The sequence below is a fragment of the Arvicola amphibius genome, chromosome X (assembly GCF_903992535.2).
Source record: "Arvicola amphibius chromosome X, mArvAmp1.2, whole genome shotgun sequence".
NCBI lineage: Eukaryota > Metazoa > Chordata > Mammalia > Rodentia > Cricetidae > Arvicola > Arvicola amphibius.
Genome location: NC_052065.1, coordinates 133,432,304 through 133,455,451, shown reverse-complemented (window position 1 = coordinate 133,455,451; position 23,148 = coordinate 133,432,304). Strand labels below are relative to the sequence as shown.

At 40.8% G+C, this 23,148-nt stretch overlaps 1 protein-coding gene across 2 annotated transcripts in view; it reads right to left on the bottom strand.

The window, feature by feature from the left end:
* The window catches only part of Mtmr1 (myotubularin related protein 1), a 66,187-nt gene extending 50,264 nt beyond the window's left edge, over window positions 1–15,923 (bottom strand). Inside the window, exons 1-3 of one of the 2 annotated variants that reach the window (XM_038316147.1) lie at window positions 15,621–15,923; window positions 10,814–10,919; window positions 2,179–2,202 (exon numbers count right to left, since the gene is read on the bottom strand). In XM_038316147.1, the coding sequence (XP_038172075.1) occupies window positions 2,179–2,202; window positions 10,814–10,919; window positions 15,621–15,778 (288 nt within the window). In that variant the 5' untranslated portion in view covers window positions 15,779–15,923. The remainder of the gene's footprint in view (window positions 1–2,178; window positions 2,203–10,813; window positions 10,920–15,620) is intronic. The other variant, XM_038316148.1, reaches the window with a different exon arrangement.
* Window positions 15,924–23,148: the final 7,225 nt, after the last annotated feature.

Sequence of the window (23,148 nt, the reverse complement as noted above, 5' to 3'; positions counted from 1 at the left end):
AAACACGTGCAAACAGACAGGTGAAAGGACAGAATTTCTTTTTTAAGAGACAGTAACCATGTAAAAGTTGACACACCTTTTATGGCTTTGCAAATCACCACACTTGCCCCCTTCGAGTTAAGGAAATAACGTGTGGACCATCTATAGCATCCTCAGCCTAACGTGTAGTGTCTATTTCTGTGTTGTGTTGGGGTAGAAAAATGAAAAGCAAACAAACATCATGGATTTCAAACAATGCACTGTCTTTATAAAACTAAGCAACACCATAGCAAATAGCAAAGAACATAACCGGCACATCATGTGCTCATAGAAAATAAAGCACACCACAGAACCCACATAAAAGGCAAAGTCAAGCCAAAATACAAAGGCAGTTCATACATAGGTATTTTAGACAGAGTAAGCATTTGTATATTCAAAAGAAGTATTATATTACCCAGGGGTAAATTTCATTGCACCATGCACATAACACATGCTCAAGATTTTACATATAAATACATACATATAAACATATGTGTATTATTTTATTACTTATTAAATATTGTGACGTCTAATCAATATCACATTAATATTTCTAACTACAGTATCAAAAGCATGCTTCAAGAAAACAAATGCCACATGTTTTTCTTTTTAGTCTGTCCCTTTAAAGGTATGCTATTAATTTCGTCACAAAATCAATTTTCTTCTTGAAAGTTTAAAAACTGTACTATTAACTCAACAGGTGGTAGAAAGAATGTGAATGCTTAACATGACGGGATTATAATCCCTTTTAAAAGTGGTATCAAATCTCTAATAGTGAAAATATTAAAAGTTAACAGTTTTACTTTATGAAACTGGATCAAATGGCTATATTTTTAAGGCAACAAAAGAAGTAACAAATTTTGAAATAATTTACTACTTTACATATTTACATTTTAGTCAATAAATTTCAGTAATTACATAACACATTTTTATACTCAGAATGAATTTATGGCTACCCATCATGGCAGTGTAGATTTTAAATGCAGCCTGTTTTGTTGAAATTTCTAAGTTTTTACATACAAAGACAACGGAATCATTCTGCAATTTTAAATGTTAAAACAGAAAAATTAATGGATATTCAAAACAAATTCATACAGTATTTCAAAGTCCATGCAAGTACAAAGTCAAACACTAATATTTAACTGTATGATTCAATAAAAGAAAATGAATCTCACAAGCCAAAGAAAACAAGGTAAGATGGTAAACCAACTAGTATAGCAAGAGTTTTACTTCGTTATTTCTGTACAACTTCACTGGCTTCAATAAGATTACAAATTTCAAAATGAAGTAATTAAATCATACTATGAAAATCCAGATTGTTCCCATTTAATAAAAAATAGGCTCATTTTTTTTCATGTCTGACACTAGGAGTTAGATGCATGCAAATTACCAATCTTTGTCTTGCTTTATGAATATTCTGAAATAGAGGGAAGGAAATTCATGAGGAAAATATAAGCTACAATTCACTACATTTGTATTTTTAAAAATACCGATTTTTTTAAGTCTTGCTTCAAGATTAGCACTTAAACTTTTTTTTGGACTGAACATGCAAACACAGCATGATTTAAGGTCTTAGATTGGATGGACAACAAATGATCATTTTTTGGCTGCTAAGTTCTTTAGCATGAATCACACAACAAGCATGTGTGTGTGTATGTGTGTCTGTGTGCGTGCATGTGCAAAACAATAATAATCAAAGAAAAAGAGGCTATCAACTCCAGAAGAGTGGGGGTGGGGATACATGGGAGGGGTTCAAGAGATGGTAGTTGAGAAGGGATGAAGAAAAGGCAGTAACATAATTCTGTTTCAATTAAAAGCATATTTATAAAAATAGGCCCACATAGGCCTAGACATACAGCACTAGCCATGATCATCCAATGGGTCAGAATTTATGTGGTATGAGGAAAGCCAGTACAGCACACTGATACCAATTTTTGCATCTTGCCTTTACACACATTGGCTCTTACTGCACGTTTAAAAACTGTAGCAAACAAAGCATTTCCAGTGAACATTTAAAGCTATGACACAGCAGAGCAAACTGATCAGAGTGACTCATAAGAACCAGTGCGAAGGTAAAGAACACTAAACAGACCAAGTGTTCCATAAAGCACAGACATGTATAAGTAGGAGGCCCATCTGCCAAAAGCCAAATATCCTTACCCTGGTATCAGGCCTCCTGAAAACCTGTTAGTTAAAATACAGAACAACATCATCATGGAAATGTTCTTATTGTGAAAGATGCCATTAGATTCAACAGTCTAGTCCCTAAGAAAGATGTTAATCCTCTTTAAAATATTTACCCCCAAAATCTCATTCAATATCAAGTCAATCCTAACACATTTGTCCTGTGAGTTTCAGGGACGTATCTAATTTGAAGAAAATTATCTCCTCACTTCCAACTGTTTTAAACACAAATCCTTCCCTGCAAGTGTTTTCACAGGTTACTGTGACAGGGTACATTTCAAAAGTAAATGTTGTTTCTGTTTAGAAAACTGAAGGCATTTTCCATGTAAAAGCAATGATATAAAAAGGGAGACAGGCTCCTAGACCAGTCCACAAAACAAGAAAACCCCAAACTGGATCCAGAATACAGTTTAGCTATATATGAACTCGGTATCTTAACAGTGAGATAATCACACAGCTTAATCTGACTTCTATTTAAATTTCCAATTCCGACAGGGACTCCAGAATTAAACTCTCTGATTTGGTTACCCCACTGGAAGCAGGAGGTGCCTTCTCTGATGGACATGGCAACAAAGAGGAAGTTCTAGGGAGGAAGAGGTAGTGGCTGTGGCTGAAGAAGAGGTAAAACCATGCTTTATTTAACTCAGAGATACTATGCTTTATTTAACTGATAGATACTGACTTCAGAGTATTATTCCTGTGCCTGTGGCCTGTGAATCTTAACTAAACATGCAGCCTCTGTGCGGGAAAACTCTAGTCAGAAAAAACAGCACACATAGACAGAACCTTAGAAAAACAAGTAGTTGTCATATTCTGGGGGAGGAGTTCAATGTTTCTGTACCTTGTTGCAAAATCTACAGTGCTAGCATCCAACCACTAGATGTTGAATGAGAAACACATCATCATAAATAACAACTGCCAGGCTATTTATTAGCTTTATGGATTTACTAAATGGGAGAAGAGCATCTGAATAGGAACACAGGCTACAAAAGCTATTCCTGTGTCAGCATTAACAACTTAAAATAAGAATCCAAATGGAATGACCCTGTATGGTTAGTCAATGTTGCTCCCGGAAGACTTGAGTTATTAAGTGAAAATAGCAGCATAAGGCATAGGATACTGCCCTACAAGCCATCCATCGATCAGGGAGGTTCCAGGTCACCAAAGTACCACAGGTTATTGCTGCTGCCTTTGGATACCCACCATAACTATGTGGGAATAATCCCCTGTTGCTGAAACACCACACACTCTGGCTGCAAAACATAAAAAGTCATCTTCAAACTCTCCAGAAACTTCCTCCCTAATGTCAGAAGGTGCTGTGCAGGCTGATGTGGAGAGAAAAATATCAAAGTTCTTACCCAGTGCTGAACTCAGTATACTAAAGCATCAAGTTACTAGAAAAGATGTGCTCACTGGTGCAATAGGGGTGTGACTGTGATGGAGCGACAGAATGCTTTCTGATTAGATTTGAGGCCTGGTCCACAGGAAGGAATTTCATTCCTGGTTCTGGAATCCTAGACCAAATCCCATGGCTGGTGAGTTTATAGACCCCAATGTAAAACTTGCTCTTCTTCTTTCCCTAAGTGGTCATGCTATCAAATTGCCTTCTAAGTACTTATATTTCTACCCCTAGACCTATTCTGCTCTCAACCATAGAGAAGCTTCCATTTGCAGTGAACAACAGCCAATGGAAAGATGTGGAAATGATCAAAGAGCTGAGAAGGTAGTGAATGCTTGGCCCTGAACGGGACATCTATTTCCACCATCCTCCTTTCTGCCACCAAGTCATAGGGAGGAGGAGGAGGTGGAAAGAATGTAAAAGGTAGAGAGGGTGAGAAAGAGTGCTGCTAAATGCTGTGTTGTGGACATGATATGGCTGTCACAGTTACCTGCACATGACCTACACAAGGAAAAGCCAACTAAAATTCTGACATACATGTTACAGATGATCTCCAGGTCCCACACCATACTGACAGAGATATTAATAGTATGGAGCTGCTGTGGGAAGGAGAATCATTCCTCCTTATTGAGGATAAGAGCACTGTAGGTATGTATCCTATGCTCCAGTGGATGACTCCACAACCTTGTACCTATGAGCAACTTTACTTACACATAGTGACTTAGCAAAAACCAGAAGACATATGACTGAAAGTACATGGGGGAGAATTGGAGAGGGAAAATAGAAACATGTGATCATATGTCATTTTATACATTGAAATTCTTTTAAAAAGAAAAAAATTAACAAGAAAATCTTTGCAGTTAAAAAGGTGTTCTGAATTAACTGATAATATTCTTCAAAATGAATTAAAGCCCTGAAGTTCCTAAGCAGAGACTTTTTGGGTTAATAAGCTTAAATCTGGCTTTTGGAGGGATGCATTCAAATATCAAAAATTATTTAATTGCATATTTTAAATATGTAAAGTTTAATACTTCTTAACTGTTATTCAACAAAGTTCACAGAACATAAACAAAAAGAATAAGTGGCTTCTGGTAATAAAAGCCTCAAAACTGAAAGGATCCCTAGCCAGAGCTTCATTCTGGACCACACCACTTGACTAGGCCTATTTCTAATTCTAACCATTGCCGCCATCACTGTTACTGACTTTGCCTTACTTCCTGATATAGCACTTTAAAATAGTGTTTATTGGCCTCTCCTTTCAGATGAGAAAATAAACTTCTCACACTACTACCCCTTCCTCCCAGGCTCTGCCGGTTTAAAGTTCATTTTTAATTCTTTTGGTGTTTTCCTTCAGCAGGAGTTCTGTCGTATAGACAATCGAGCATTTTATGCTCAAGCCACTTCTCTGAACACCTGATACATACGAACTGGTTTTATTTTTAGGCTAGCTGAGATAAAAACTATTCCTGACTCCATTTTTTTTCAATGAAAAAAGAAAGGCACAGTTAAAAAAAACTGGCCAAAAAATCTTAAAAGTCAACGAAATGATTCCTAATTGTATTCTGCTATACTTGTAGACCGGAGCCTAGCTCTGTACTTGTAGAATGGAGCCTAGCTTAATTGTCAGCTGAGACATTTGATCCAACAAGTGATGGGAGAAGATGCAGAGACCCACAGCCAAATATTAAGCAGAGCTTGGGGAACCCTAGAGGAGAAGGATTGTAGGAGCCAGAGGGGTCAAGGATGCCTTGAGAACACGGCCGGCCCACAGAATCAACTACGCAGGGCTCACAAGGGGCTGACAATCAGGGAGCCTGCATGGGACTGAGCTAGGCCCTCTGCATATATGTGACAGTTGAGTAGCTTGGTGTTTTGTGGGACTCTTAATAGTGGGAGCCGGGCCTGTCTATGAATCTTTCACTGGCTCTGGGGACTCTTTCTCCTACTGTGTTGCCTCATCCAGCCTTAGTATGAGGGTTTGTGTCTAGTATTATTGTAACTTGTTATGCTGTATTTGGTTGATATCCATGGGAGGGCTGCCCTTTTCTAAAGGGAAACAAAAGAGGAGTGGATCTTGGGGAAAAGGAAGGTTGAGAGAGTGACTGGGAGGAGAGGAAGGTGGGGAAATTGTGGTCAGGATGCAATATATGAGAGAAGAATAAAAAAAGAAAAAGGAAAACTGACTAAACTTAAGGTGGCAGAGCTGCTAGTTAAACCCTGGTATTCCTGCTCCACATCTGCTTCCCTATCAGACAACTCTGCTCTTTTAAGGGATCTCAGCATGGGGTCTGACTGATTACACAGAAAGCTCACTTTGATCTCTGCAGTACACATAGGATCTCTGAATTGATTTAGGTTTGTTGAAGAAGCCAACAGCACCCTGTCTTCCTCTATCTCCACCCATCTACTCCAGCAAGCTGTAGTATTTGCACATTCTTCTGCTGCTTGGTTAAGGACAGACAGCAAGAAATGAACACTGGAAGAAAGACTTTACAATTTTTTTATGAAAATAATGCCTACTGCAGAACAAAGTAGAGGCCGAGTCTAACAGACAAATGGCAGAACTTCTTGTCAGTGTCTTTGCTACTGGCAGTTTGGAAATAGTGTGATAACCCGTTTTTAAGCTTATACAGTTCTTAAGCTGCTATAAGGAAATCTTCAGTAGTTAAGACAGGAGAGTGTTCAGAGGTTTGCAGGGGCTTGCCTCAAAGTCTTGGGGGTATGTTTCTCTATGGTTCCCTTTGCTCCTCTCCTGAAATGAGCCCTTTCAGATACACATAGAAATTTCTTTCCTGCTAGAATTGGATTCTGATGTAAGCCAGAGGAGATAGCCATGCCTTAAGTCAGGAGGAGCCTAGGTGATCTCCCAATGTATGTCTTGAGAGTTTCATTTTTACAAAATGGCATTGTATTATTTTAGTCAGCAAATTCTCTTAAGATCATCCCAGTTGAGGAGTTTATTGCTCTTTTTTATTGTTGACCAATATTCCAATCATCCTGACAGGTATGTGGTGGTCCCTCTGCAGAGCTTTAATTTGCAGTCCACTCCTTACTCCTATTTCAGTGACGTTGATGACCTTTTCATGAGTTTCTCTGTCATCTGCATGCACCTCTTTGGTGAAAGGCTTTGTATGTTTTCTTCATTTTCACTGTTACGTTTTGAGTATTCTCTATATATTCTAGATATTAGTGTTTATCAGGTATGAGTTTTCCAAATATATTTCTTCTGCTCTGTAGCTTGTCAGTTTGGGGGGTTACTGATACTTCCAGCCAGATTTTGATTCATCACTTTACCATACTTCAGGTTGTTCTTGTGTTATTTAAAAATAATTTCCACATATTTTAGTTATATTCAGTGTGAAAAAGAAAAATACATTTTCTCTGCCTTTGCAGAAACAGAAGAGCAAGTCTCAACATTTTTAAAAAGTAATTTGTTTTCATAGGCTGATCATCTTTTCTCATCTATAATTATATTGTCCAAAGAGATAGTAATAGGGCTTTGTAAAAAGACTTTTATGGGGCATATTATACCTTCTATTCTCCACATCTCTCTCCTGTACCTGACTCCCATGTAGGCATCTGAATCTGCAGTCTATGATTAATAAGTAAGTCATATAGCCAGGTTTTCAGTCATAGCTTATGACAGTGGATCCTGAAAGGGCATGATCAAGCTTCCCTTTTCAAAGACTAGCACCCAGTTCTGGAAACATGAACCAAGACCTAACTCAAGCATAATAAAGTGCTCCCCATATACTGTTTTCACCTTCCCTCCAAAGCTCTCCTGGAAATTTCTGTTGAGGATCCAGAGACTAATTACAGCACTTTCCTAGTTCAACAATAGCTGGATTTCTTCTCTAAATAGTCTAAACTAAGAAAGCAGAGAAAAATTGTATACTGCTATCCCAATTTTCTCCTTTTTTGTCATTTAGGATATTTAAACATGAAATCTAGAAATTACTATGTGCACAAGGGTAAGGGGAGCAAAAAGAGAGCAGAGGAACAGAGGAAGTGCTGAGGATAATTTTAGAGCTACAAGAAGCAAGATGGTCACATAGTACACTAATTGTTAGAAGGCAGAGCAGAATCAAGTCCTTCTGAACAAAACATAATTGAAAAACATTCTAGAAATAAAGGCATTTAGATACTTAAAATCTGACTATGATCCTTTCAGCCCTACAGTGAAGGAAACCCCAAAGACTATACAAGGTTGCACACTGAGAGATTATACAAGGTCACAGAGCTAGCGAGAACTGTTAGTACTACTCCATAAAACTCCCTCTTTCTGGTCAAGCTGCACTTTCCAAATGATGGAAGTTATGATTGGTTGTGTCATTTCCACGGAGTCCCTGGAAATAGTTCAGTATAATTTCTAACAGTACTATTGCATCTGCTCTATGAAAATTACATTCAGATCATAGTACTTTTTACACATTCAAGGGAAAAAATTTTAAACAATGGCTTTATTAATTCATTGAGAATTTCTTATAAAGTATTTTGATCATATTCATAAACCCACCCCCAAATTTTTTTCTGTATGTTGGCCTGGTTAAATGAAAGCAATCGAGTTAGCAAGGGTAGGATAAGCAAAAGAACACATTTAATTATATTTCTTTTACTAATGTTAATTATTAGTTTAATCTTTGGGATGGTTTGGTATTAAAGTAAGCATTATTAACTAGTAGAAGGAGGAGGATGGAGAAGAGGGGAGAAGAAGAGAAAGGAAAGTGCAGAGAGGAAAGGGGATAAGATGAGAAGACAGAGCAGGCCAGGGAGGAGAGGAGAGGAAAAGATGGGAAAGGAGAGATGCAGAAGGGACTAAACACAGAAAGGAGGGGAGAGAAGAATGAGAGGAAAAGGTGAGGAGATGAGAATAGAAAATGATTGAAGAGGGGAAGGGAAAGAAAGAGAAAGGGTGGAGAAGCAGAAGGAAGAAGAGAAAACAGAAGAGGAGGGGATGAGAGAAGAAAAGGGAGGCAAGAAAAAGACCTGTGGTAGAGACCCTTGGTAGAAAAGGGTGAGCAGGGGAGAGAAGAAGGGAGGGAGGGAGAGTGGGAAACAGAAGGAAGGGAAGGGAAGGGAGAGGAGAGAGGAGGGGAAGACAGACTGAGGGAGAGGAAAAAAGAAAGGGGAGGGAGAGCAGAGGAAGAAAGGGGATAGCATGGGAAGAGAGGCCAGGGGATGGAGGGGAGTGAAGACAGGACAGCAGGAAAGGGAAAGGACAGAAAGGAAGAGGGGAGGAAAGGACTGAAAGAGAGGAGAGATAAGGGGAGAACAGAGAGGAGGGAAATAGAGAGAGAAGAGGGGGAAGGAGGAAGGAAGGAAAGAAATAGAGAAGGGGTAAGAAGAGAGGGTAGTAGGGAGGTGAGAGTAGTCAGCACCAAGTCTGTACGTGTTTTAAAGAAGCTATAGATAACTACAAATCTTATCTACAAATGGTTGCAACTTCAATCCTCCTGAAACTGTATCTGAACTCTTAGACCCAACTCCAAGCCATGGCTCCTGTACCAGAGGGTCTCCAAAGCCCAGAATAGTTACTCTGAGTTTTATCAGTAGCATGTACAACAGTTTGTGTAGTTTAGAAATATTTTATGCTTTTATTACTTAAAATATATTTCTTTGAAGAAGGTAACACTCACAAATTATAAATTTAATGTCAACTTTGTAGATTTAGCTATAAAACATGCAGTCTTACAATAATTTATCAACGGCTTTGACTATGATCTGATGTAGGGACTTAAACTTCAATTTCCAAAATATATGAAAACTTTATTTATTTATTTATTTATTTATTTATTTATTTGAGACAGGGTTTTTCTGTAGTTTTGGAGGCTGTCCTGGAACTACACTGGCCTTGAACTCACAGAGATCTGCCTGCTTCTGCCTCCCGAGTGCTGGGATAAAAACCTTATTTTTATGAAATGCATCTATTAAACCATTCTAGCATGAGCTGATTCTGCTATACAAATGTGTAAATAGATGAAAATTGATATGTAGAGTGGTGATTAGGTTCTGAAGACCAAGAGCCTCAGATGCTCCCTTGTCACCATGCATGAAAATCAGTAACTGGGGACACTATTAAGACATATACTGCCAGTCTTCGAGTGGCAGATTATCTAATTTCTATTGCTGGCTTGGTGATGTGCACATGACAGCACAAGAGTAAATCTCAACCACCAGTATTGTTTCTGAACTTATGCTATGATCTAGCAAGGAGAGGATGCTAAAAGTCCTCAACAAGGAGCAGTTATGAAGAAGTGGAATGTTGGCTGAAGCTCTTTAACTATTTGTGAGATTTCCCATCTTCTGAGTGCTGCTCACAGATAAACTAAATATATTCCATGTTTGCTGGTGAAAAATCATTCACCCATTCCTATTAGCAAAAAACCCCAAATCAAACCAAAACAAAACTCAAGCAAACATAAAGAAAATATCAATAGTTTCACTTAGTGTTTCTGTTAACAGCTTATTGAAATCAAAACATTAACTGAACAGAGATGGAACAGCTGAGATTTTTGCTTGTTAATTCATTTAATAACTATTTACTGAGTATCTATTAAGCTCCAGGACAGTGCTAGGAACCAATCTGTGTCAACAACAAACCTCTCACTCTTAACCTTAGACTATGCAGGAAATTCAGATTTCAAAATAAACAAAGGTTTCTAACTCTGAAAAATGAGGCTGCCCCATTTAAAGTTCTGTAATTATAGTATCTATGTTAATGATGAATACTCAAATGCAATATCTAAATACAAAATCATGCTTGTGAAGTAAAGGGATTGTCCATCAAGGTGTGATTTCTATGAAAAATAACAAAGTAAGCAAATAATTTGCTTGTTTGCCTGCTGTGAGATGGGAGTCTCACTTTTTAATTTGCCCTGGCCCTGAATTCTATCTGTAGACAATAGCCTAGTCTCAAGCTCCCCTGCAACTGCTGACATGTCACAAGCACACACTATTATGCCCACTGCACATGATAAAACAGAGCTTGATTCAAAATCTTAGGACAATTTTTCATGTCAATTATAAAACTATACCACAAACAGGAAACATAGGTAATATTTTCCCTTAATATTTCAGACTAAAAAACCTTTGTCCTCACTACCCCAAAGGGTAATTTAATACAAAACACTCAAAGGTTCATGTGAACTAAAACTACAAAGCTTCTTGGGTACTTATATAGCAATAATGAATTAAACACTCAATGTCGCTTACCTTGTAATCTCTGGACACATTTTCTGATGTCACTGAACCTGAAATCTGACTAGAAATTGTAGCAGCTATAAGCTGTTTACACCATTCAACATGTGATCCTGTAGGGCTAAAAGAAATAGTGTGATTAAAAGTCTTTAAACACAGGCTCCTGAAGAGAATCAATGTGTCCTGGGCACGAATAAATAAATACAGGTATTATTTTTTAAAGTGTCTCATGTACAGCCCAGGCTGGCTTCAACTCACAGCCAAGGATAGCCTTAAACTCCCCATCCTCCAGCCTCCACCTCCTGAGCACTGTGATCACAGACATGCCCCCACAACGTCTTAAACTATTTGGTTGATTTTCTATTTAATATAAGAACCAATATAGACAAAACAGAAAATACATCAGGTTCTAGCTTAGTTTTAGATGAACCAATCAACCTTTTTCAAAAAGTTTTAATATTGTAGGTGTTGGGGCTGGAGAAATTGCTCGGTGGTTAAGAGCACTGGCACCTCTTTAGAGGATCCAGGTTCATATTCCCATTGCTCACATAACAGCTCACAAGGTCCTGTAACTCCAGTCCCAAAGCATTCAATGCCCTCTCCTGGCCTCTGTGGGCACCAGGCATGCACACAGTGCACAGACACACATGCAGACAAAACATCTATACATATCCAATAAATAATTTTAAATGATTACAGGTATGTAGTTAAGTATGTTATCACAGAATTCTATCAAAATTATATGATATAGTATATATAGAAAATTAAAATAGTGCATATAGAAAATTAATTCCAAAGTAAAATATTTACCTTAAAACATATGATTTTCAAACAAAATTCAACCAAATTCATGTTTTTAGTTTAAAATCTAGAAAACAGTGTACTTTTAGTGGGGGTAAAGCTGAGGGTAAGTTAATATAGAACAGACTAGAAAAGATATTTTGTATTAAGCAGTGATGCTACATTACATTTCTGTAAATGCCTTAACTTACAAAAGCTTCTTCCAGTTGTTATGTCAGAGCTTCATAACCAGCTGTGACAAAAAGGCAGAACAGACACTAGCTAACTTCACTAGATAAGGAAATGAATGTGGCCATCACTCCAGAGGCCAGAACAGCCAAAAGTGACTGATATACTGAGCTAAAGGGGGCACCACAGATGCTGTAAAACAGAACAGAACAGGGCAAAGAAAATAAAACCCTCTGCTGGTCAAAAAGGCAGACTTACCCAGCCTCCCAGTGACCCATTTTTACAGAAAAGAAAACTGAGCTTCTAGGTTTATCCATGGTCACATGACTGGTGTGTGGTTGGCCTGTGCTCACCTGACCTAATGACTAATAGGCAACTAGGCAGTGAAAGATGTAAAACTTGCTCTCAGGAGCTAGGCTCCTTTCCAGATCTGTCAAAACAGGAAAAAGAAACCAATGAAGAGGGCAAAAGACACTTAGGACCTTTACCAGAAAGTTAACTTTCATCTGGAAACCAAACCAAACCAAACCATCAGCAATTACATCCACACTTGTGTGTGTGAAAGACAGAACATCTACTTAATTGTAGTCTCTGATTAAGGTGCCCACCCAGTCTTTGTGGTTGAAAATATATGTAAGATATGTGCTGAGTAGGTAGAAATTCCTATGATATACAAGAATTTTATGATCCTAGTAGAAGTCAGAACTCTATCATAATTTCTAGGGGACAGGAGGAAACTGAGAGAGATATTATATTCTCATATTCTCTCTCTCTCTCTCTCTCTCTCTCTCTCTCTCTCTCTCTCTCTCTCTCTCTCTCTGTGTGTGTGTGTGTGTGTGTGTGTTGAAACAGGGTCTCTCTATGTAGTTATATAGTACTGGCTGTCCTGGAGCTTGCTCTGTGGACCAGGCTGATTTCAAATTCAGAAATTCCCCCTGTGCTGGAATTAAATGCTAGTGTCCCCTTTATTGCCTGCTCCTTTCCTTTTTTGAGACAATCCTTTTCTACAGTACAGGCTGGTCTGAAACTCTGTATTTATCAGGTTGGCCTTGTACATGCCCCAATCTTGCCTCTTGAGTGTTGTATTTAGTGGTATTCACCACCACACTAAGCTTCCCTTTTTTCCCCTTTTACCATCAGCACCCATCCCTGACTGCAAATACATAAAATCAACTAGAGGAAATCAGCTGCTGACTAGATCCTGCCGCACCTTCTTCTAACAAGGACACTTCTCTTTACTTTGCAGAACTGCAATCCACTGTTTCCTGGGGCTGACCCACTTCTTCCTGTCCCCACTTAGAGATGAGATGCCCAGGCAGTCCCAGGATTCCTTTTGGATCCTTGCCGTATGGATCTATCACAGGGCTTCTAGAGGCCTATTCCCACCACGCTGAAGAACACACAGAGATAAGACAGGTGAGATATTTTTAGAAGACACAAATACAAGAGATAGGGAATTCTAACAACACTGTTTTAAAGGTAGCCCTTGACTCCAATTATGCCCACTCCCATCTCCCTCTCTGGAGTGGTTTTGTGAACCAAAATATCTCCTTTGGGGCTAAAAGTTGATTGGGCTGTTTTGAGAAAGGGGTGGGTTTATTAGTGTTGATGTGTTTTTACCATCAGCAACAGGAAGTGGCCTGGGTAAGAGCAGTTACACAGAGGGTATAGTGGGCCAGCCAACAGGAGGTCTGGGTTCAAGTCCTGTTTCTGTCACTAGCTAGATCTGTGACCTTTAGGAAGCCACATCCTCTCACAGGACCACAGCTTCTTTTCAAAGAGAAGTGAAATACTCTGAAGACTACACAAGCCTCAAGGTTCAAGGAACACATGTAAGGCAGGCACACAGAGCCCAACTTCCCTTTAGGGGAGTCGCTCCTTAATGAAGAATATGCATGGCTGCTTGCTGAAATATCAGAACCGAGCCCTCTTTCCTCCCTGCTTGTTACCTTGTGCAGCTGCCCTCCATGCTCAACTGCTCTTTCCCAGCTGGATATGGCAGGCATGCCTTAAACTGCTTTCTTTGAAATCTGCTTCACAAGTGACACTTGTGGGCACAATGCCCACACCCTTCACAGATGCCTATACTCCTCAAGGTGTAAGACTCACCTACTTCTCTGTTAAGTGCTAAGTACCTTGAAAATCCTCCCTGCCTTCTTGCCACGCTAGTTTCTTTTCCCCGAACTGCCTCCGTCTTCTGTGTCCTCTTCCTGCGTTATGAACTGAAGCCCCAAAGAGATGTCTAAGGCTTCTTGGTTTAGGTTTACAGCCCAGAATAGAGTTAGTGGGTTCCTTAAGAATCTCTATTTTCAACTGGGAAGAGTATGATGCAGGTTAAGAGAGCCACACACATCCTGAGAAGGGATGATAGCACAACTCCTTAGGAAGGTTGCCTGCCTGTTCTCACAGGCAACAGGCCATCTCTGATCAGAAGGTGCACATTGTGCTCTCACGGCCAAAGAGCTCTCCCCACTCCATGACTGGATAACTTCCATTATTCCTCAATTCAAATACCTGTCCTCCTTCCTTACTGCCCATATCACTAACATCTTACATCCCCAAACTACACCAAGTACCACATGCCCACATATCCCAAGCACAATGAGGCCGTAGTATACACCTTTCAGAAAAATACAAATTCCTGGGCCTGCCCTAAACCTCCCGAATCAAAATCCTTGGGAGTGGGACATGGTCACTTGTCGTTTCTAATAAATCCTAAATAAGGCATATTGGAGTGACATATTTCAGCTACTCCAATGATTCAGACCTACACTGCCACCTGAATATACTTCTGTCTTTACCAATAGCCTAGCACTTAACCACATACAGCTTCAACTATCAGCCCTGGAGCCAAAGTAAAGTCACAGTGTGCTATTTTCTGAATGGACAAGGACTCAGGTGTGCTGAAAACTTTCAGATGTGTTAAGTGCTTGTGGCTCCAAGGGAAGTCTCAACTGTGGCTAGATTTTAGTGAAACCTATTGTTCAGGATTCATGTAGTAAAATATACTGTAATCACACCGAGCTAGGGAAGGGAGAGTGCCGCTGGTTGCTCCTCTTCGTGTCTTTAGAAACTCCCAAAAGTTCAGCACACTGGGATGACTCAGACAGGCAGGCAGAAACAGCGTCACCTCACTGAAGCACATCACAACTGTCTGTTGCCCAAGTGTAGATGTCACCGGGGAAACTGGATAATCCAGCCATCTCTTGTCATTACTAGACTGGGTGGTGGCCCCTTCCAGGTGGACATGGCAAATATGCCTTGAACGGACTTATTCTAAATCGACCTCAGAAGCAGGAGACTCATGTGCCCAAGAAAAAAAGAACTGTGTCCTTCCAAGTGTAAAGAACTGAAAGTACACAACTGTATTCGTGTCTCCTGAGCAGTATGGAAGCTATCCATCTCAGTTTCTCAAATCTGTGTGTCTTTACCACCATCTGCTGCAGATCTGCTGCCCATGGGTCTCACCTCCTAGTCGCCATCCCAAGCAGCGGCTTCGGAACTGATCTTAAAATCACACGATTTAGGCATGATGGTTATGTTAAGAACAAGGAGCCAAGCGACATTTCTCCTGAGAGGATCCTTGGCCAGGGCCACGAACAAGAAAGGGGTTCTCAAGGAGCTAGTACATTGGCACGGGTTTGACAGCTCCAAAGCCTCCGGGAGCTGTCAGCTTGCAGCGCGGAAGTGAGCAGGTGCCCAATCCCCGGCAAGTCCGAGGGCAGCAGATCGAAACGGGGACCCAGGGAAGGCTAGAAGTGCCTGTGGGGGAGCCGCCCACCCCGCCTCGGCCCTGGGCCGCCAGGCCTCAAGCTGGGCACAGAGAGGCGGTGGCGTCCAGGGCCCTACTTACCTGTCTAGGGTCTCCATGCTGGGCTGCCGGGAGCCGGCCGAAGCGCCCCCCACAACCCGAGAGGATCTCCAGCCCGCTGCCGGCCCTGGCCCCGGGCCCCCAGCGCTCTCGCAGCTCGCCGCTGCCGCCGCGGCTGCCGCCGCCACCGGCCTGTCCATGACGCGTCAAGCTGGGCGCCTCCGGTGAGTCGCAGTCCGGAGTGCAGAGTGTTGCGGCCGCCGGCCCGGCTTCGCGATGCGCCCCCTGCCGCCCTGCTCCGCCGCCGGGCCACTCGAGTCAGGAGGCCGCCGCCATTAGCTGTCACCTGGCGGCCCCGCGTTACCCACAAGGCCACGCGCGCAGGGGCGGGGGGGCGGGGTCGATGCAGGGTGGGCGGCGCGTGGCACCCAGGGCCACGCTGTCCCGCAACAGCTGCCCGCCAGGAACCTGAGGTCGGGTAGCCCAGACCCACTCTAACCCGCTTGAGCAATCAGGACACTACAGCCTCTGAGGTTTGAAAACTGCATGACGTGCTTTGCTTTACAGACAAACCTGGTACACTGTGGGTTTTTTTTTTTTTTAATGATTGAAGAAGTTCTACATTTGAAAAACAGACATTTTTTTTTTCTCTCAAGTTTGGATCCCAGGGAACTGTCTGGGCGGGGACATCCCAGGGTTCTTAAGTGCCACTGGTCTTGACATCTTGAAGCATAAACAGTTCCTTAGGATTTTAGCAATCCTCACTCCGTTCTTCTCTCTACCCTACTCTACCCCACTCCAGCTCCACAAATCCACCTCCCAGCCATCTGTAGGGCAACCACATGCTCCAAAGACGCCCTCAGAACTTCTGCCCTTGGTTTATGTTAAGTTTAACATTTAACTTCTGTTATGCAAATCATCGTTATGAAAATCAAGCCAATATCTGATAAATCGAGGACATTCAGTTCCTAAGATAGACTTATTACCCCGTTCATTTGGCTTTGGATCCAACATCCAGAATTTATTCTCTATTGTTTCTGCTTGGTTTTGTTGCACATGGGTACAGGATTAAGAGCCATTTTCCTGTGGTTGTATTAGACATGGACAGGAGACCTCTGACCCAGATCCGACTTATATGGACATATAAAGGGAGTACTTGACTCCGTGATTAAAGACAGACCTGGACACAGATTAACACATATCCATCTTGCATCCAAGAGGTGGTAATCTGGGGTAAAGAAAAATCTTCAGACACAGTGGGAAATCATCTCCTGCAAGTGTCTCGGTTCCAATTTTTGTTTTGTTTGTAGCCCCCATTGGCCTGGAACTCACTGTGTAAACCAGGCTGGCTTCAAACATGCTGCAATCTTCCTCCATCTGCCAAGTGCTTTAACTACAAGCAGGCACCACTACAACCCAGCCAAAATACTTAATTCCTTATTAAAGAGTGAATGGTCACATTATCTTCAAATTCCCGTGTTGGAGTCCTAATTTCTTGGTATATGATGATGGGGACTTTGCATGGTAATTTGGTCCAGAAGGCAAGGCCCTGATCCAAATAGATTAGTGTTGTTGGCATTTTCTTTGAGCCACCAACCAGTTCTCAAATAAAGACACAGAGATTTATTATTAATTATGAATGCTTGTCCTTAGGTTAGACTTGTCCCACTACCTCTTTTAACTTATTTTAACCTGTTTCTATTCATCTACATTTTACCTCAGGGCTTTTTACCTTTTTTTCTTTCTGTATGTCCTACTTTTCTGCTTCCTCTGAGTCTGGTTGGTTGGTCCCTGGTGTCTCCCTGGTGTCTCTTTTTCTTTGTTCTTCTTTCCCCCCCCCCCACCCCAGCCTAAATTCCTCCTTCTATTTACTCTCCCTGCCTGAAAGTCCAAACTATACCTCCTCCCTTGCTATTGGTCATTCAGGTTTATATTAGACCAATCAGGTGCCTTAGACAGGCAAGATAAAATAGCAACACATTTTTACATAGTTAAGGAAGGGCAACACATCTTTTCATAGTTAAACAGATTAGTATCATCACGAAGACCACCACATGCTTAATCTTGTACACCTATATGCATACCCCAAGCAAACCAGAAACCCTGTTAGGGGTGTCCTAGTTAGAGTTAACTGTTAACCAGACACAGTCCGGAGTAGCCTGAAAAGGGAGTCTGATTTGAGGGATTTCCCCCAGTCAGATTGGCCTGTGGCCATGTCTGTAGGGGATTGCCGTGAATTGATGTAGGAGAGCCCAGCCCACTGTAGGTGGCACCATTCCCTGAGTAGGTGGGCCTGAGATGTATAAAATGCTAGCTAATTGTGAGCCTGTGAGCAAACTACCAAGCAGAATTACTTCATGAATTCTGTTGTACTTCATTGACTTAGAGTTCCCTTCATGGAATTCTGCATGAAATAGCAAGTAGACCTGCTTTTAGGTTCTGACCTTGATTTCCCTCCATGATGGACCATACCTAGGAGTCTGAGCCAAATCATGCTCTTTCCTCCCCATCTTAGTTAGGATTTCTATTGCTGAGATGAAACACCATGGCCAAAAGGCAAGTTGGGGAGAAAAGGGTTAATTTGGCTTACACTTGCACACTGGTTCATGGTTTCAGGTGATTCAGTCCATAGTCCCTTGCCTCTGTTGTTTCTCCACCGTAGGTAATGTAGGACACGTTTATTGGGAGTATATGATGGAGCAAGACTGCTTATTTCATGGTGGTCAGGAAGGAAGGAGGGGTGGTGAAGAGCAGAGGAAGTGGGAGGAGGAGAGGAAGGGGAGAGAGATGAGCACCAACAAAATTACCCTTCAAAAGTACACCCGCTATGGTCTACTTCCTCCAACTACTCACTGCCTCTTAAAGTTCCCATTACCCCCAAATGGGCTATTTAGTTATGATTCTGTGAGATTCTGTGTGATGAGGTTAGTGTATTCATGGTACAATAGGTTCCTTTGGGTTTCATGTCTCAACACTATTTAATTGGGGACTAAGCTTTAAACACATATTTTTGTATAATATTTCAATCTAAATTGTCAATAATTCTTCATACAAAGAGGATAAGAAATAATTTTTTCTGGAGCCAAATATAATGACCATGGTCCAGGGATACAGATTTAGATTACCCCAAATACCACTTTCCAATGTAGAAGCAGTATCATCAATTTTTCTAGTAGCAGAGCAAAGAAAGTCATAAGGACATTAAAGTACATTGGTAGAAACATTGGGTAGGCAGGTAAAAGCTCTCAGATGGTGCGGGAGAATTGTCTGTAATCTGTCAGTCATGTTTTAAATAAACGCAGGAGGTACAGGTGAAAAAACCAGACAGGAAGTAGAAATGATGTAATGAGAACAGGAGAATTCTGGGAAGGAGGAAGTTGATTCCTCCTACTCCTGCCCAGATCACCGAAGCAGCAGGATGTGATATGCCCCACTGAAAAAAGGTACTGAGCCACATTGCTAACATAGATCAGAAAAAAATGGGTTAATCAAGATGTGAGAGTTAGCCAGTAAGAGGTTAGAGCTAATGGGCCAATCAGCTTTATAACTTAAAGAGATCTCTGTGTTATTTCTTTGGGGCTTGCCAGCTGTGGGGTACCAGGCAGGACAGAAACCCCAACAAACAAGCAGGCCTGGCCCCGCTCATGTTACACTCAGATAGTTTTCTCAGCTTTTTGCTTGGCTGGAAAATGAACGTTCATACATTCCAAAGAAAAACTAGTGCTCAGTCTGCATCTCAAATGATTTGCTTATGGTCGCAAAGGTGTTAGGTCAAGTACAGACGAAGGCAACAGATGGCTATTTAGAGACTAAAAGATGGCAAAAGATAATTTGGCTCTGGGCTTGCAGCATCTCAAACTCTCTACAATCATTGACATCCTAATCAGTTAGTTGATCAGTGTTGCAGAAAGATCATTTAAAGATCCATTATAAGCCGGGCGGTGGTGGTGCACGCCTTTAATCCCAGCTCTCGGGAGGCAGAGGCAGGTGGATCTCTGTGAGTTTGAGGCCAGCCTGGTCTACAAAAGCTAGTTCCAGGACAGGCTCCAAAGCCACAGAGAAACCCTGTCTCGAAAAATCAAAAAAATCCATTATATATCTGGGAACTTTTGTTCACAAAAGCATAGCATTCAGTTATTCCCCCAACTCATCTCCTTTTTAAGTTAAACGACTATATACTGTATGACATTATTGTGGCCTGTTTTCTCTTACCTAAAATGGATTCTGTGCTGTTGACTGCTAACTGCTCATACATCCTCAAGGAGGAACATGGCCTCTTGCCCCTCTCCATTCTAGCAAATGGGAACTGCTTATATATGCTGAGCCTCTACCTGCTAGTAAGTGTTAATTGCTTATATATCCACAAGGAAGGGAATGCCTCATGAACTGCTCTCCTATCAATCTTAGAGCATTAAATCACAGCCCTCTGTTGCCAAATTAAAATTCTCACACATACAGTTGCTTTTAATCTAGATAATCTAGATAAACAAACATATTTAATCCACTGGTCAGCGATGGCACACACCTTGAATCCCAGCACTAGGGAGAAAGAGAGGCAGATTTCTGAGTTCGAGGCCAGCCTGATCTAGAGAAAAATTCCAGGACAGCTAGGGCTATACAAAGAAACCCTGTCCATATATATATATATATATATATATATATATATATATATATGCATATAGATCTTTTCCTTTCTATTGCCTTTTAAAAATATTTTATCATTTTACATACCAATCCCAGTTCCCTCTCCCTCCCTTACTCCCATTCCCCCACCTCCCTCCACCCCACCCCCATTCACTCCTCAGAGAGGGTAAGGCTTCCCATGAGGAGTCAACAAAGTCTGGTATATCACTTTGAGGCAAGATCAAGGTCCTCCCTCCCCTGCTATATCTAGGATGAGCAAGGTATCCCTTCAAAGAGAATGGACTCCAAAAAGCCAGCTCAAGCAATAGGGATAAATCCTGGTCCCATAGTTGCCAGTGGCCAGTGGCCCCACAGACTGCCCCAGCCACACAACTGTCACCCACATTCAGAGATCCTAGTTTGGTACTATGCACGTTCCCCTGCTGTCAGTCCAGAGTCAGTGAGCTCCCACTAGCTCAGGTCAGCTGTTTATGTGGGTATCCTCATCATGGTCTTGACTTTGCTCATATTATTACTCATCACTCTCTTCAACTGGACTTTGGAAGCTCGGCCCAGTGCTAGCTGTGGATCTCTACTTCCATCAGTTGCTGGATGAAGTTTTATGATGACAATTAAGGCAATCATCAATCTGATTACAGGGGAAGGCCAGTTCAGGTACCCTCTACACTACTGATTAGGGCCTTTAACTAGGTTCATCCTTGTGGATCCCTGGGGATCCTTAGTTCCAGGTTTCTTGCTAGCCCCCAAATGGCTCCCTCAATAAAGATATTTCTTTCCTTGTTCTCCCTTGTAGGCAGAGACTGCTTGTTTGTTTCCTGGATGCCCAGACCCAAAATAATCACATAGAAACTGTATTAATTAAAACACTGGTTGTCCAATCACTTAGACATATTGCTAGCTGGTGCTTATATCTTAAATTAACCCATTTCTATTATATTTTACCACAAAGCTCATAGTTTTTCTGTACCAGCACACTGGCATCATTCTCTGGCAGCTACATGGTGTCTCCCCGACTCCACCTTCTTTCCTCCTTTATCTGCTTGGAATTCCTGCCTTACTCAATTCTACCCTGCTGTAGGCCAAAGCAGCATTATCCATTAAGCAATAAAAGCAACACATATAGAGGATTTCCCCTTTGCTGTCCAAATAAAAATGAAGGTTTTAACTTTAACATAGTAAAATTACATATAACAAAACAGGTATCAAGCAAGAATTACAGTTACAATATTTATATCTACTTTATCTTTTATCATAATTAAGGAAAACTATGACTATCTATTCTTCAACTCTATCGAAGATTCCAGAAGGATATAATAGTATTAGCTAAGTAAATAGGAAGTGCATTATAAGCAACTTCAAAAATTCTAGAATTGACAGAGACATCTCGCTGCCTAGACATTCACCCAAAGTTCTTCTGTAACATTGGGGCATCCATCTTCAGCCTACAGGCCCATAGTAATCATCAGACTTTTCTATGAAGTAGAAAATGTCAAAGACAGTTCTACCTATATTGACAGTTGTCAGTCACTTTCTTCTGTGTCCTGCAGAATGTCTGGCAGACTCTTTCATGAAGCAGGAACCCTGAAGGATTTTCTAGTCATTAGGCAAGTTCAGAAGTCATTTTTCTGTGTGTCCTGAATGTCCAGTCCATACAAGATAAAATCAAACAGTCCAGGCAAGAGCAGTTTCTTGCCAGAATGACTAACCAAATCCATAAGGAGCCTTTTCAATGTCTATCATCCTCTTAAAGTAGATTATTGCTTCCAGGAGCAGATGTGTCTCATTGTCATGAAAAGTCCTAAGTTCTTAAAAAAATTTAAATGCCATATTCTGTTAGTCTTTGAAAGGTTTGAAGAATACCTATCCAGCTGAAGTATATCTTTGCACATCTAGAAAACCTAACTAACATGACTACAAACTTGACTATTATAGATGACTATTAACCCATATTTCTTAATTATATATTACATTTTTAAATGACCTACACAAGCACAATACCTTAATCAAGAGCAGAAATATACATATAACAAAATTGACCTTAAATTTGTATCAATAAACCAAGATCCATACCAATGCAAAGTATTCATCTCTATAGCATATCCCACTTTAAATGTAAACAAATACTAATAAACAGTATTTGGGAAATTGGGTGTAGTTCTCTTCAAACTGCTTCTTGCTTTTTGTTGGGCAAAGTATTTGGGGGGTTCACACAGACATTTTGGGGGTCTTGTTTATAAAATTACATTAGTCTGTAAGGAATTCACAAGTTCTCATCTTCTGTGGAAATAAAAGCAAAACCTCTTTTCTAAAACAACATATCCTTAGACCCAAATTTTGAAGTCAAGATACCTTTAAAGTATATATATATACTTTATATATATGTATATATATATATATATATGTGTGTTTATCTTAGCAGTCCTCAGAATCAAATGTCTCTCTGCAGTCAAAAAATACAAAGAAAACACAGTAATATACATAATCCAGACTCTCTGTGTATATTCCATCTCTATGTGGCTTATTTTTATTTACTCCTTTAATCTATGACTGTCTGTACTCTGTCTCTTTAAAGACTTTTTTATTTTTTTAAATGATAACTCTCTATACTCTTTTTCTTCTCTCTTACAAGCCTACATACATTTTTTAAACACACTTTAACCCACTCAGAGGATTGTTTCTGTCTGAATCTCTCTTTATTGTGTATCTGCAATAATTTTCTGACCAGGAGCACTTTAAAATTTCAAGCAGTATGGTTATGGAAGCACTGGGTGCTGGCTTCACGTCTCTCAGGCTTTCAATATGGTGAAGGTACCTTATCAACAGCTCTGGGACCACAGGATGGGAACCACGATCACCACCTCAACTATGGTAAGCAGTTGGTCCATGCTGCCACCAAGTAACTTGCAACACTCTGCCCACAAACCCC